The 13,435-nt window shown below is 48.3% G+C and overlaps 1 protein-coding gene across 3 annotated transcripts in view; it reads right to left on the bottom strand.

Moving 5' to 3' along the window:
* Nucleotides 1-3,975: 3,975 nt before the first annotated feature.
* Nucleotides 3,976-13,435, bottom strand: part of PCYT1B (phosphate cytidylyltransferase 1B, choline) — a 146,826-nt gene continuing 137,366 nt past the window's right edge. For 2 of the 3 annotated variants that reach the window (XM_005228354.5, XM_005228355.5), the window contains exon 8: nucleotides 3,976-7,740. In XM_005228354.5, the coding sequence (XP_005228411.1) occupies nucleotides 7,528-7,740 (213 nt within the window). In that variant the 3' untranslated portion in view covers nucleotides 3,976-7,527. The remainder of the gene's footprint in view (nucleotides 7,741-13,435) is intronic. The other variant, NM_001193051.1, reaches the window with a different exon arrangement.

Genomic DNA, 13,435 nt, shown 5'->3' with positions numbered 1-13,435 from the left:
TGATGTTGAAGCTGAAACTCCAATACTTTGGCCACCTGATGCAAAGAACTGACTCCTTGGAAAAGACCCTGATGCTGGGAAAGATTGAAGGCAGAAGGAGAAGGTGATGACAGAGGATGAGGTGGTTGGATGGCATCACCAACTCGATGGACATGAGTTTGAGCAAGCTCCGGGAGTTGGTGATGGACAGGGAGGCCTGGTGTGCTGTAGTCTCTGGGGTCTCAAAGAGTCGGACACAACTGAGCGACTGAACTGAAAGGATAAGTTATGGCAGTAAAGGGCCTAACATAAAGATCCATTAGCACCTGCTGATGTTTATGCTCTTAATGATATATTCAGATTTTATTGGTTCTTTATTTTCAAGTTTTTACTTGAGTTCTTTTTTTATATTATTTATTTTAATTGGAGGCTAATTACTTTTAAGCATGAGTTTTGTTATGCCGTTTGCCCACATGCCACAACTAAAGATCCCGTGTGCTGCAACTAAGACCCAGTGCAGCCAAATCAGTATTTATAAATAAAGATGTAGAATCAAACAAGAACAACAAAAACTTTCTTCGTTCATGGGCCATACAAAAACGGGCACAAGAGGGAACTTTGCTGGAGGAAAGTGGAATGATTCCCATATCCCCAGATAATTAAATAAGGCCACATTATGTTGGAGGGATTTTAGATAAGACATCCACAATGGCAGGTTATAGTGAAGGATGGCAGAGAACAGAATGAACCAGTGAATGGGAGTGGCTGTGGAGAATGTCTTGTAGAAAACATTCTCTCCCTGCTGTGAGACCCACCATAATTGAAGATGGGGAAATGAGGAGGGCACACAGGCATGGATCTTTAGGGGTACTGAGGAAATAACCCTTTTTTTTTTCCCCAACCACAGGATCTTGTCCTCCCCCCAGCCCACCGCCCCCCCCCCCCAGAGGTGTCAGGAGTGGGGCTTTGTAAGGTGCAAGGCTACTATTGGCTAGGGGAGCTCCTTGATGAGCGAACAAAGTTGAAGGGTGTGGCTCCCCTTTGCCTGCGGGAGGGTGTATATAGAGAGAGGTCAGGAGCCCTGGGATGCACTGTGAGAGGCGTAACTATGGCTGATGAGATCTGTATACCTGAGGAGGTTAACATAAATGGAGAAAACACAAACAGAACAGCTAGCTCCAGGAATCAAAAAGAAGAGGGAACAACGGACTTCTCGTCAGTTGAAGACCAGAGACTGTTCCAAGGTCAGATGACCCTGCCCATGTTCCTCTTCTCCCCACAGATCTCCCCAAGACTCCTATCCTACCCTTGCCAGGCACAAATGCCTGCCTCAAGTCCCATCTCTACCCATGAGGCCCCCTTTCTTGTAACATTCCCATCTTCCTCTCCCAAACCCAAGTCCTGCTGACTCAGCCTGATGCCTTTTCAGGTGCAGGAAAACAGAGTAAAAAGGACCCCTCAAAAGAAGTCAAGAAAAAAATCTCAATCATCCCCCTCTTATCCAAGAATATCTAACAGAAGCATAAGGCCTATGACATTCATCTGTTACCACAAACGGAAAAATCATATAAGCACACACTGAGCAGGAATAAGAAGCAATGGAAAATGCAACCATTCAAAGTAACTTCCTGTGCAGACAGTAAATGCAGAGCCTGGGCCAGAGCACTAGAACGAGCTGTGTCTTTGGAAGCAGCAATGAAGAAATGGTCAAAGATGAAGGAACACATCTGAGAACGTCATGGTATATGGATGTTGAATACAATAAAATCAGCTAGTTGGAAAAAGATGTGTGTATCTGTGGGTGGGAGGGAAGAAAGGAAGGGAAGAGGCAGGTGTGTGAGGAGGGTGGGAGGTGAGGTCCTGGAGGGCTGGGGGCCAGACTGGGAGGATAGCCAGACACTGGAGGATAAGGACTGGCTGAGGACTAAGAACTGAAGATCAGCTTCCTCAGCACTTTGTCCAAAGGACAAAAAGAGAAAGATCTTTGGTGGTTCCATGTGTGTGGGGCGGAGAGGGACAGCAATGTCAGAGTCGAGTTACTCTAAATCCAGCCTGCCAAGGACATAGTTGTTCTATGTGGGAAAAGCCAGGTACTGTGTGAAGGATAGGTATTCTGTCTTTAAATGAGTTCCCTTGCTGCCTGCAGGCTCGGTTCTATTTCTTCTAGAGTCTAGGCTAATGTTTGAACTGTTGTTGTTTCAAAGAGCTAGACCATGCCAGTGGAGTTAATTGTTGTTTAGTCGCTCAGTAGTGTCTGACTCTTTTGTGACCCTATGGACTGTAGCCCACCAGGCTTCTCTGTCCATGGGATTCTCCAGGTAAGAATCCTGGAGTGGGGTGCCATTTCCATCTCCAGGGGATCTTCCTGACCCAGGGATTGAACCCGCATCTCCTGCATTGGTAGGTGGATTCTTTACCACTGAACCATCAGGGAAGCCCACTGAAGGTAATAGAAGCTCTGGGATTTCACTAGTGGAGGGCACCACCACAATGCTGAGAGCAAGTCTGCCTTAATTTGCTGGCCTTTCGAATCCTGATTTAGTACTACTCCCATCTCTCTGCTGCTGCTAATTCACTTCAGTCATGTCCAACTCTGTGCGACCCATAGACGGCAACCCACCAGGCTCCCCCATCCCTGGGATTCTCCAGGCAAGAACACTGGAGTGGGTTGCCATTTCCTTCTCCAATGCATGGAAGTGAAAAGTGAAAGTGAAGTCGGTCAGTCGTGTCCGACTCTTCGAGACCCCATGGATTGCAGCCTACCAGGCTCTTCCGTCCATGGGATTTTCCAGGCGAGAGTACTGGAGTGGGGTGCCATTGCCTTCTCCGATCTCTGCTAGCAGCCCATGAAAGCAGCTTTGCCCCAAAGATGGAGAAGAGGCCAAAATGGCCACACTCCAGTGTTCAGGCCCAGGTGAAAAGCTGTAGGTGGCAAGGTAAGGATGGCGGGTAGAACCCAAGAACCTACAGAGGCTGCAGTGTGAAAGTGGCCCCCTGTGCGGCTGGGTGTGGAGGCCCCAGCCCAGCTCCCCAGTCTCCTAGCGAGGAGTGAGCCCTTTGTCATGGTGCTTCAGTGACAGCATCATAGTTGGAGAAGTTTGGGGACCATGGAGCCTGGCTCCTGAATTCAGAGACTTCTATGGGCAAAGGAGACCTCAGAAACCATTTCCTCTAATCCCCTCATTTTACAAAAGCAGACACTGAGGTCAGAAAAGTGAAGGGCTTTGACAGAGGTCAGAAAGCAAGTTGGCAGCGGAGCCTACAACTCAGGGTCCTGGCTGGGTCCCAGGCATGACCTCCCCTCCAGGTAAGTGATCCTAGCCAGCTATTTTCTTATTGAATTATCATTGGTTTACAATATTGTGCTAATCTCAGCTGTACAAAAAGTGACACAGTTACACACATACATTTTTTTATATTCTTTTCCATTAAGGTTTATCCCAGGAGATTGGATATAGTTCCCTGTGCTGTAAAGTAGGACCTTGTTTATCCATATACTAACCCCCAAATCCCAATCCATCCCTCCCATACCCCCCATCTTTGGCAACCACAAGCCTGTTCTCTATGTCCATGAGTCTGTCTGTTTCGTGGATAGGTTTACTTGTGCCATATTTTAGATTCCTTATACAAGTGATAGCACATGCTATTTGTCTTTCTTATTTACTTCGTATGACAGTCTAGTTGCATCCATGTTGCTGCAAATGGCATTATTTTGTTCTTTTTACAGCTGAGTACTATTCCACTGTGTATATACGCCACATCTTCTTTATCTGCTCATCTGTTAATGGACCTTTAGGTTGTTCCCTTGTCAGGCATGAACTGGCTGGCAGCTCCAGGCTTGGCCCGTGCTGCCTGACAACAGACCCATCATTCGGGGCTGGGCCCAGCTGGGCGGAGGCAGGACCGTGGCTACGCCTCTGCTTTTCCACGTTGCACCAGAGCTCGTAAGTAGGAACACACAGCAGCACGCTTTTAAGAAACACAATAGGTGAAAAGTGCAATTCTGCATCCCTTTATTTATAAACAAGTTGAGAATGCCATGTCCTGTTGGGAAGCAAGAGTGGGTTTGGAGCGCGGAGAGGGAGGTGCAGGGGTGCCAGGGGGCGGGGGCTGATTCCGGAAGTTCGCATGATTCAGCACCAGAGCAAACGCTTGGGCGTAAGGTCGTGCTTTAACCCAGAAGAGTTGTCGTCGTCTTGTCTTATATGTATAGCACAGTCTGAAGTATGTATGCTTTTCTTATGGCTTTGTCCCGGGACACATCGCAGTGACACACAGAAAAAAAACTCAAGTCTAGAGAGAAGTAGAAGTTGCAGAATGCCTCATGAGCTCTTTTGTTAAAAGAAGAAAAATCTGATGGCCAAGACTAGTGCTGACCGGATGCCTGGGGAACAGGGACATCTCTGTTCCCTTCGGGCTCATCAGATTCAGCTGAGTCTATATCGCCATCTTGCATCTCTCTCCCCGGGGCGTGCCTGGCTGATAAGTCCCAAGATGGAGAGGAGGAATCCACGCTCTTCCCGTCCCTTCCGTCAAGGATGGTCAGTAACTCCAACCTCAGGCCGTCCTGCAGCTGTGTGTCTTTCCCACAGAGCAGGTCAGAAGGCAGACTTGGGTCTCAGGATCACTCGTCTTAAGGTTGGTTTCCTTTGCCTTTGCCAAGTCCTGGCCCATGGGAGCTGGCTTGCCAGAAACGGGCCATTCAGTGTGACTCTGACATTACAATTGCCCTGGGTTTTTAGCTGGTGAACATTGGATTTTGGGGTCCCCAGGAGGAAGATGAGACAGCTGATGGAGAAGGGCTGAAATGGGAAAGCTGGGCAGGGGGAACCCACAACCTGCATGGGTACCCACTAACCTTGGCTGTCAGTGAAAGGAGGCCTGCCTTCTTCACCTGTTAGGGAGTGAGCAACCCCTGTAAGGGAGTGGATAGGCACTGCGCTCCCACGCTTGCCCTTCTTCACGTATCTTGCCTTCTTCCACAACCTAAATTGCTGTCCTTCAGCCCTCAGTCTGAAGCTTCCTTCCCTGTCTAGGGCAAAAGAACATTTCCTTGCTTTCTGGCATTTCTGCTTACCTCTCCGAGCTTGAGTAACACTTGGTACCACTCCCATTCCAGCCTTAACTCCCTCAGGGCCATGACTGTGGACAGCCAGCCACCGCATCTCCTCCCAAGCAGGGGAGGAGGGGCAGGGAGAAGCTGGTGGCCAGGATGCATCAAAGACTGGGTTGCAGACTCCTCCATTCCTTCTCATTAATCTTGCAGCCTTGGGAGGGGAGGTATTGTTAACGGTCAGAAGAGGGGCCTGGGGTGAGACTTAGAACCTGCTTGTGGGTTGTGATGGCCTGTCCCTGGCACTGAATGTTGAGTCGTAGTGGCGGCACATGTCAGTGTGGTGTGTAAGGCCTGCAAAGTTAGAGGCCGCCTGGTATGTCAATGCCAAGCTGTTTGCTCCGGAGCAGGAATCAGGTAAACATGGGTTTATCTGCTCTGGGCTGGAGCCTAGAACCAGAAAAGGCATTCCCAAGAGAGTTTTCTCCTGCAGAGGGAGGCCCTCACATGAGTCAAGCATGCAGATTTTCTTGAAGCTTCTCTCCTCCCTCCAGGTACCTCGTTCTCCTTTTCTCTTCCCTCGTTCCCACTGCCTGGTGCAGCTGGCTGCTGCCTCCTGTCAGTGCTTGGAGATGGGGGCATACACGCCAGTGTGCCCGGGGGGCACAGTGGAAACACGGGGCAATGCTCTGGGCCTTGATGGCAGCAAGAAATTTCCTTCTCATGTGCCATCTTCCCACCAGCTCTCTGTCCCACATGAATGCTCGACAGAGCTCTGGAAAAACTGCCAGGAACAGGGGAGTGCCCAAGCCAGCTGAGCCTCATGGTTCTGCTTCCCAACAAAGCCTACTCTCTCCAGGTGGGCAGGGAGGTAGTTCAACCCCAATGCGAGGGGAAAGACATGCCACCTTCCTTCCTTGGTTGCCCCATGTGTCTCCCAGAAGGCTGGTTCACAAGGCCTCTGAAAGGGAGTGTTTCTGTCCCGAGGGATGCTGGGCTCTGCCCATGTCACTGTTCTGGGCCCCTGGCTCCAAAGGCACAGCCAGACAATGCCACTTCTACCCAGGCGTGTGCTCCCACCCCTCGCCTCTACCTGCTCGCGTCTACCCGTGCTTAGCAGATAGCAACATCAGACACCTCAGTGGGAAAGCTTAGCGTCTTCAACCCACTTGAAGCCTAAGGCGGGAAGTAATTACAGGACTGCCTGGCCCGTTCAGAGGCTGAGGCTCCCACCGTGCTCAGTGAAACTCTCAGAGCCTGCCTCCACCTGCAATGATGATGGGAGGCCATGAGCACCACCCGCCGATTTCTTGGCTGGGATGACATTTCTGCAGGAATGCAGGATAAGCTTTTGACAAGGTGCCCAAGTCCCAAGGAAACCAGGTAGTTCTGAAGACTGAGGATTTCAGTGGGGTATTAGGGTGGGAGCTGGAGAGGGGGACAGTATAAAATGCCGCCACCACTGACTTGTTGCATATGGTACACACCCTGGATGGCGTCTTGGGAGCATACATAGAACAGATATGTGCAGGTAGCACCCCCTATTGGTATACTTTGTGGCTTGGGACGTCAAACTGCTGCTTGAGGTCTGCAGAACTGTTCACTGGTCAGAAATGGGGAAAGCCATTCCATGACAGCATCCTTGAAGGAGAAGCTTCAGGAAACAGCAACCATCTGCTAAACTCGGAGCCAAAGCAGAGCGGCTCCTTGTGTGTATATGTCTATAGGATGTTCTCTTGCATTTCCCACAGACTAAGGTAATTTCTAGAAAACAAGGAAGTCAAACCAATGATGAAAGAGTACAGCCAGGAGAAGACACTAGGCCTTAGGGGGCATTCTCCTGGAAAGAACTGTCCTTGGCATGAGAAGTTGCGGTTCACACTAGGTGACCTGGGATATATCTGGCCTAAAGCAAGGCTTGGTCTAGACTGCAAAGGACTGATGCGTGGCAACCTCTGGTCTCTGGCTAAACTGAGAAGGCTGGCGTTTGTCTGTAGCTCGACTATTTCAGAAGCACTGTGCCACCTCTACTGGAAATAACTTTATTCTGGCAGCGCTTGGGCGGTGGGAGGCAACGTGCATGGCCCTTAGGAGCTGAAAGAAGCAGACTTCAGGTACAGCCACTTCCGTGGGTGGTGTACCTGGTGGGGGTGGGAGTAAGGGCCAAAGCAGAAGACACCCCACTCAGTGCGAGTCTCCCAGGGGTGCTCTGCCTCTTTCTTTAGCAAGGTTAAAATAGGGTGCTTCTAGATGATGCTAAGAAGGTCTGTATAGGTTGCCCGCCTGGAAACCTCCATGCAGAGCCTGGGTTTGGGGCAGAGTGGAGACTGAGTGGGGAGCTGGTCCTGAGGGGAGCTATGTCGTGGGCTGAGCTGCAGCGCCAGCGACTGTTGCCCTCCCCCCCCAGGGTGTCCCCCGTGCCCCCGCCCTGCCCGCCCACCCCATGTGGTGGGGGCTCTCGTGTGGCGGGGGCTCTGGTTGTCAGCCAGCCGCCTTTACTTCTCATCCTCATCCCCCTCACTCATGCTGCTCATGGAGGCTGAGGCGGCTTTAGGTGAGAAGGGGGGCGAGGGTTTGTGCGGGAGCCACAAGAAGGTGGGCGACGGGGAGCGGGAAGGAGACCGGCTCCTTGTGGGGCTGCTCACAGGGCTCTGCTTTGGGGACAAGGCGTGCAGCATCCGGTTGCTCCTCTCCTGGAACATCTGCTTCTAGAGAGAGAAGGGAGAGAAGGCATGTGTTAAAGGAGCCATGTGCGGGGCAGGGAAACAAACAAGGCAGGAAGGGCGGAGCACACACAGACACAGGCTAGTGTGACAGCCAGTGTCCCCCAGACTGTCTCGGGGCCAGGGTGGGGGCGGGCGGTGCTGAGTGAGGTTCCGGGGCAGGAGGATGCTGCCACATCCGATTATTATCATGGCTGGTTCTTGGAAGTCACCCCATCTCACCGCCTGTTCCCCCTCTCCCAATCTGACTGCTGTCTGTGATGTGCCCGGTGGAAGGGCCAAGGGAAACACAGCAAAAACCCCTCTCCTCATGGGGAGGAGAGAGGAATCGCACAGTAAACAAAATATGAGTATGTCAGACGAAACTATGGTCTGGGAGAAAAAGCAAGAGAGGTTAGCAGATTGGGGTGGGGCCTGGGGAGGTGGATGGGCGGCAACTGTGAGTCGAGCAGAGGCCTGAAAGAGGTGATGGGGAGGGGACCAGGGGGATGGAAATCAGGGAGAAGCACATTCCAGACAGAACCCTTAGAAGGGAGCACACGGTACATGTCGCGGGACAAGCCAGGGGGGTGAATGGGGGCATGCATGCGGCTAGGAGGAGGTCTCTACAGAGTAACAGAGGGCTGTGGCCTGTGGGTCTTGGTGGCCCGCTGTAAACTTAGCCTTTGAGAGTAGAGAAAGCTCTGGAGAGTTCCTTTAGCTCTGGAGTTCTGAGCAAAAGAAAAACATGGACTTATGGTTTAAAGGAGACCCCTGTGGCTGCTGTGCTGGGAACAGATGATAGTGAAGCGAAGGCAGGAGCAGGGGACAGTGAAGAGCCCTCAGTAAGAACCCAAGAGGATGATGGCGCCCTGGACTGAGATGACGGCTGTGAGCATGGTGAGAAATGGCTAGAATTATGGTATGTTTTTTTTCCTGTTGTTTTATTAAGGTTTACTTAACAATTTTCAGTTACTTAATAATGTACAGTTCTGAGAGTTTTGATAAACACCTTCAGTTTTGTGACTACCACTACCATCGAGTTACTGAGATCATTTGTAGTTACCCCCCCACTTCCCAGCCTTGGGCCGCAGAAGTGTTTTCTGTCCCTAGAGTTTTGCCTTTTGCAGAATGTCATCTAAATGAAATCAAGCAGTATTTGGTGGTGGTGGTTTAGTCGCTCGTTCATGTCTGATTCTTTGCAATCCCATGGACTGTAGCCTGCCAAACTCCTCTGTCCATGGGATTTCCCAGCAAGAAAACTGGAGTGGGTTGCCATTCCCTTCTCCAGGGAATCTTCCCGACCCAGGGATTGAACCCAGTCTCCTGCATTAGCAGGTGGTCTTCTGCATTTCAGGCAGATTCTTTACCGACTGAGCCACCAGGGAAGCCGGGTATATGGTCTGGCTCCATTTTGAAAGTGGAGCCAACAGGACTCGTGACAGATGGGATGAGGGGTGTGAGAGGAAGCAGAATCAAGTGACTAGTTTCTGGCCCGTGAAACAAGAAAGCTGATGCCACTGGCTGGTGTAGGAAACCATGGGGCTGGAGGAGGCTGGGGAGTTAAGATGGCTTTCCCAGTGTAGGAAACCATGGGGCTGGAGGAGGCTGGGCAGTTAAGATGGCTTTCCCAGTTTGGGACCTCTGGTGACTGCCGCCTAGTGTCTTCAGAGCCAAGCTCTTCGGCAACACTGTCCACTAGCCTCTGGGGAACCTAGTCCTGGCACCGAGCCCCTGCCCATCTGCCCTCCTGCCTCAGCCCTCGAGCACTCTGTTCCCCATGCCCGAGCGTCCTCCCCAGGCTGCCTGGGCTCTGTGCTCTAGTTTGTCATCACTGCTCCTTGTAGAGCCTCAGCCCCCCGCTGCTTGCTCCAAGCCTCTGCTCTAAACTGGCCCTGACAGCCAATTCTCCTGTTAGCCCTCTTAGACTTTGCTTATTATCGTTTGAGCTTTTAATTTTACACACTACTACTGAGACCCTGGGAACTTGGTGCTGTTACAAGAAGGGGAAGAAAAGGGTAATTTGGTGGTCATATCCAAACTGGGGCTTCAGTGACATGGGGAAGAAGGGGTGGAAAGGGGCGTTGAGCCTGTGGGACTGGCTTTCCAAGCAGAGGGTGCTAAGAAGGCAGTGCTAAGCAGGCAGTGCTAAGCATAACTGCTTGGCTCGACTGGACCTCCCAGTGCCTATAGGGTACAGTAGTTGAAGCTAGAGCACCAGGAGGAGGATGGATTTCTCCGGAAGAGCCCCTGGAAGATTGTAATCAATAGAGGGGTATGGTAAGATTCATGATGTAGAAATACCTTTGGGTGTGGGAGCATAAAAGCAAAGAAAGAAACCATTAAAAAAAAGATTAGCGTTTGGCTATATAAAAATTGAAAACTTCTATATATCTATTTCTGCTTTATTGACTATGCCAAAGCCTTTGACTCTGTGGATCAAAACAAACTGTGGAAAATTCTGAAAGAGATGGGAATAACAGACCACCTGACCTGCCTCCTGAGAAATCTGTATGCAGGTCAGGAAGCAACAGCTAGAACTGGACATCGAACAACAGACTGGTTCCAAATAGGAAAAGGAGTACGTCAAGTTATTATTATCACCCTGCTTATTTAACTTATATGCAGAATACATCATGAGCAATGCTGGGCTGGAGGAAGCACAAGCTGGAATCAAGATTGCCAGGGGAAATATCAATAACCTCAGATATGCAGACGACACCACCCTTATGGCAGAAAGTGAAGAACTAAAGAGCCTCTTGATGAAAGTGAAAGAGGAGAGTGAAAGGTTGGCTTTAAAGCTCAACATTCAGAAAACGAAGATCATGGCATCCAGTCCCATCACTTCATGGCAAATAGACGAGGAAAAAGTGGAAACAGTGGCTGACTTTATTTTTCTGGGCTCCAAAATCACTGCAAATGGTGATTGCAGCCATGAAATTAAAAGATGCTTACTCCTTGGAAGGAAAGTTATGACCAACCTAGACAGCATATTAAAAAGCAGAGACATTACTTTGTCAACAAAGGTCCGTCTCATCAAGGCTATGGTTTTTTCCAGTGGTCATGTATGGATGTAAGAGTTAGACTGTAAAGAAAGCTGAGCACCGAAGAATTGATGCTTTTGAACTGTGGTGTTGGAGAAGACTCTTGAGAGTCCCTCGGACAGCAAGGAGATCCAACCAGTCCATCCTAAAGGAAATCAGTCCTGAATATTCATTGGAAGGACTGATGTTGAAGCTGAAACTCCAATGCTGTGGCCACCTGATGTGAAGAACTGACTCATTGGAAAAGACCCTGATGCTGGGAAAGATTGAAGGTAGAAGGAAAAGGGGACGACAGAGGATGAGATGGTTGGATGACATTACTGACTCAATGGACATGAGTTTGGGTAAACTCCGGGAGTTGGTGATGGACATGGAGGCCTGGTGTACTGCAGTCCATGGGGTCTCAAAGAGTCGGACACGATTGAGTGAACTGAACTGAACTGATACCTCAAAAAAAAAAAAAAAAACCACTATCATTATGAAATAAGGTAAAAGGCTAAAAGGCAAATGAAGAAAAGGGAAAAATTTTTGCAATATTTAAATACAAACTAAGCAGCTTAGTATATAACAGAGTTTACAAATCCAAAAGAAAATAATGAGCATTTGGCACATATAGGTAATTCACAAAAGACTTATAAATGAACTATAAAAAATGTTTGGCATTACTAATAAACAAACGCAAAGTGACTGATGTGAGAAACCTTTTTTTCTATACTGGATTGCTAAAAACATTTTTCACCTTCCCAACCTTTTAAAACTTTTTCCAGTTTTGAAATATAATTGACATACAGCACTATATACATTTGAGGTGTACAACATAATAATTTCACTTAAATTGTGAAGTGATTGCTACAGTAAGCTTAGTTAACATCCATCATCTCATGGATACAAATTTTTTTCCCATGTGATGAACTCTTAGGATGTCCTCTCAAAACCTGCATATACAGCACACAGCACTGTTAACCATAGTGATCATTATACATTACATCCCCAGTACTTCCTTACCTCGTAATTGGAACTTTGTACCTTTTGACCCCTTTTCTGCAATTTCCCCTCCCCATACTCCCTACCTCTGGTAAACACAAATCAGTCAATGAGATCATACAGTATTCGTCATTCTCTGACTTATTTCACTTGGCATAATGCCCTCAGGGTCCATCCATGTTATCACAAATGGCAGGATTTCTTTTCTATAGATGAGTAATAATCCATTATACTACATACAGACACACACCACAACTTCATCCATCCATCCATCAATGGACACTGAGGCTGTTTCCATGTCTTGGCTATTGTAAATATTGCTGCTATGAACCTGAGTTTTCATTTCCTTCAGATAAAACAGCTGACTCTTGAACAATATGAGGGGTTAGGGGTGCTGAACCTCTGTGAAGTAAAAAAAAAAAAAATCCACGTATAACACTATAGTTGGCCCTCTGTATTTGTGGTTCTACATTTGTGGATTCAACCAACTGTGGATCATGTAGTACTTTAGCATTTAATACTGAAAAAGAAATCCAAGTGTAAGTGGACCCCAACTGTATTCCCACAAGTGGAATTTCTGGATCATATTTTGAATTTTTTGAGAAACCTTCATAATGTTTCCATAGTGGCTGTACCAGTTGACAGTCCCACCAACAGTGCACAAGGGATCCCTTTTCTATACATACTTCAGAGCATTTGTTACCTTTTGTCTTTTTAATGCCAACCACTAGCATTACCTCGGAGAAGGCAATGGCACCCCACTCCAGTCCTCTTGCCTGGAGAATCCCATGGACGGAGGAGCCCGGTAGGCTGCAGTCCATGGGGTCACTGAGGGTCAGACGACTGAGTGACTTCACTTTCACTTTTCACTTTCATGCATTGGAGAAGGAAATGGCAACCCACTCCAGTGTTCTTGCCTGGAGAATCCCAGGGATGGTGGAGCCTGATGGGCTGCCGTCTATGGGGTCACACAGAGTCAGACACGACTGAAGCGACTTAGCAGCAGCAGCAGCATCACCGACTCAATGGACATGAGTTTGCAAACTCTGGGAGATGTTGAAGGACAAGGAAGCCTGGTGTGCTGCAGTCCAGGGGGTTGCAAAGAGTCGGACACAACTTAGGAACTGAACAACAACTCTAACAGGCATGAGGTAATATCTCATTGTGGTTTCAATTTGCATTTCCCTATTGATTTATTTAGTGATGTTGAACATGTTTTCATGTACTTGTTCACGGTTTGTATATCTTTTTTTGGAAAAATGTCTATTCGGGTCCTTTGCCCATTTTTAAACTGGATTACTTGGTTTTTTGCTACTCAGTTGTATGAGTTCTTTATATATTTTAGATGTTAACACCTTATCGGATATATGGTTTGCAAACTTTTTTCCCTTTCTGTAGGCTGTCTTTTAAATTTGTAGACAGTTTCTTTGGCCATGCAGAAGCTTTTTAGTTTGATGTAGTCTCATTTATTTTGTTGCTTGTGCTTTAGGTGTCCAACCAAAAAATCATTGCTAAGACTCATGTCAAGGAGTTTTTCTCTGATATTTTCTACAGGGAATTTTATGGATTATGATCTTACATTAAAATCTTTATAATCTATTTCAAGTTAATTCTTGTGGAGCTGTAAGATAGAAGTCTACTTTCATTCTTTTACCTGTGACTATCCAATTTTC

Source organism: Bos taurus, chromosome X (assembly GCF_002263795.3).
Source record: "Bos taurus isolate L1 Dominette 01449 registration number 42190680 breed Hereford chromosome X, ARS-UCD2.0, whole genome shotgun sequence".
NCBI classification, from domain to species: Eukaryota; Metazoa; Chordata; class Mammalia; order Artiodactyla; family Bovidae; genus Bos; species Bos taurus.
Note: the sequence above shows the minus strand (reverse complement) of the source record. Positions and strands in the feature narration are given on the sequence as shown.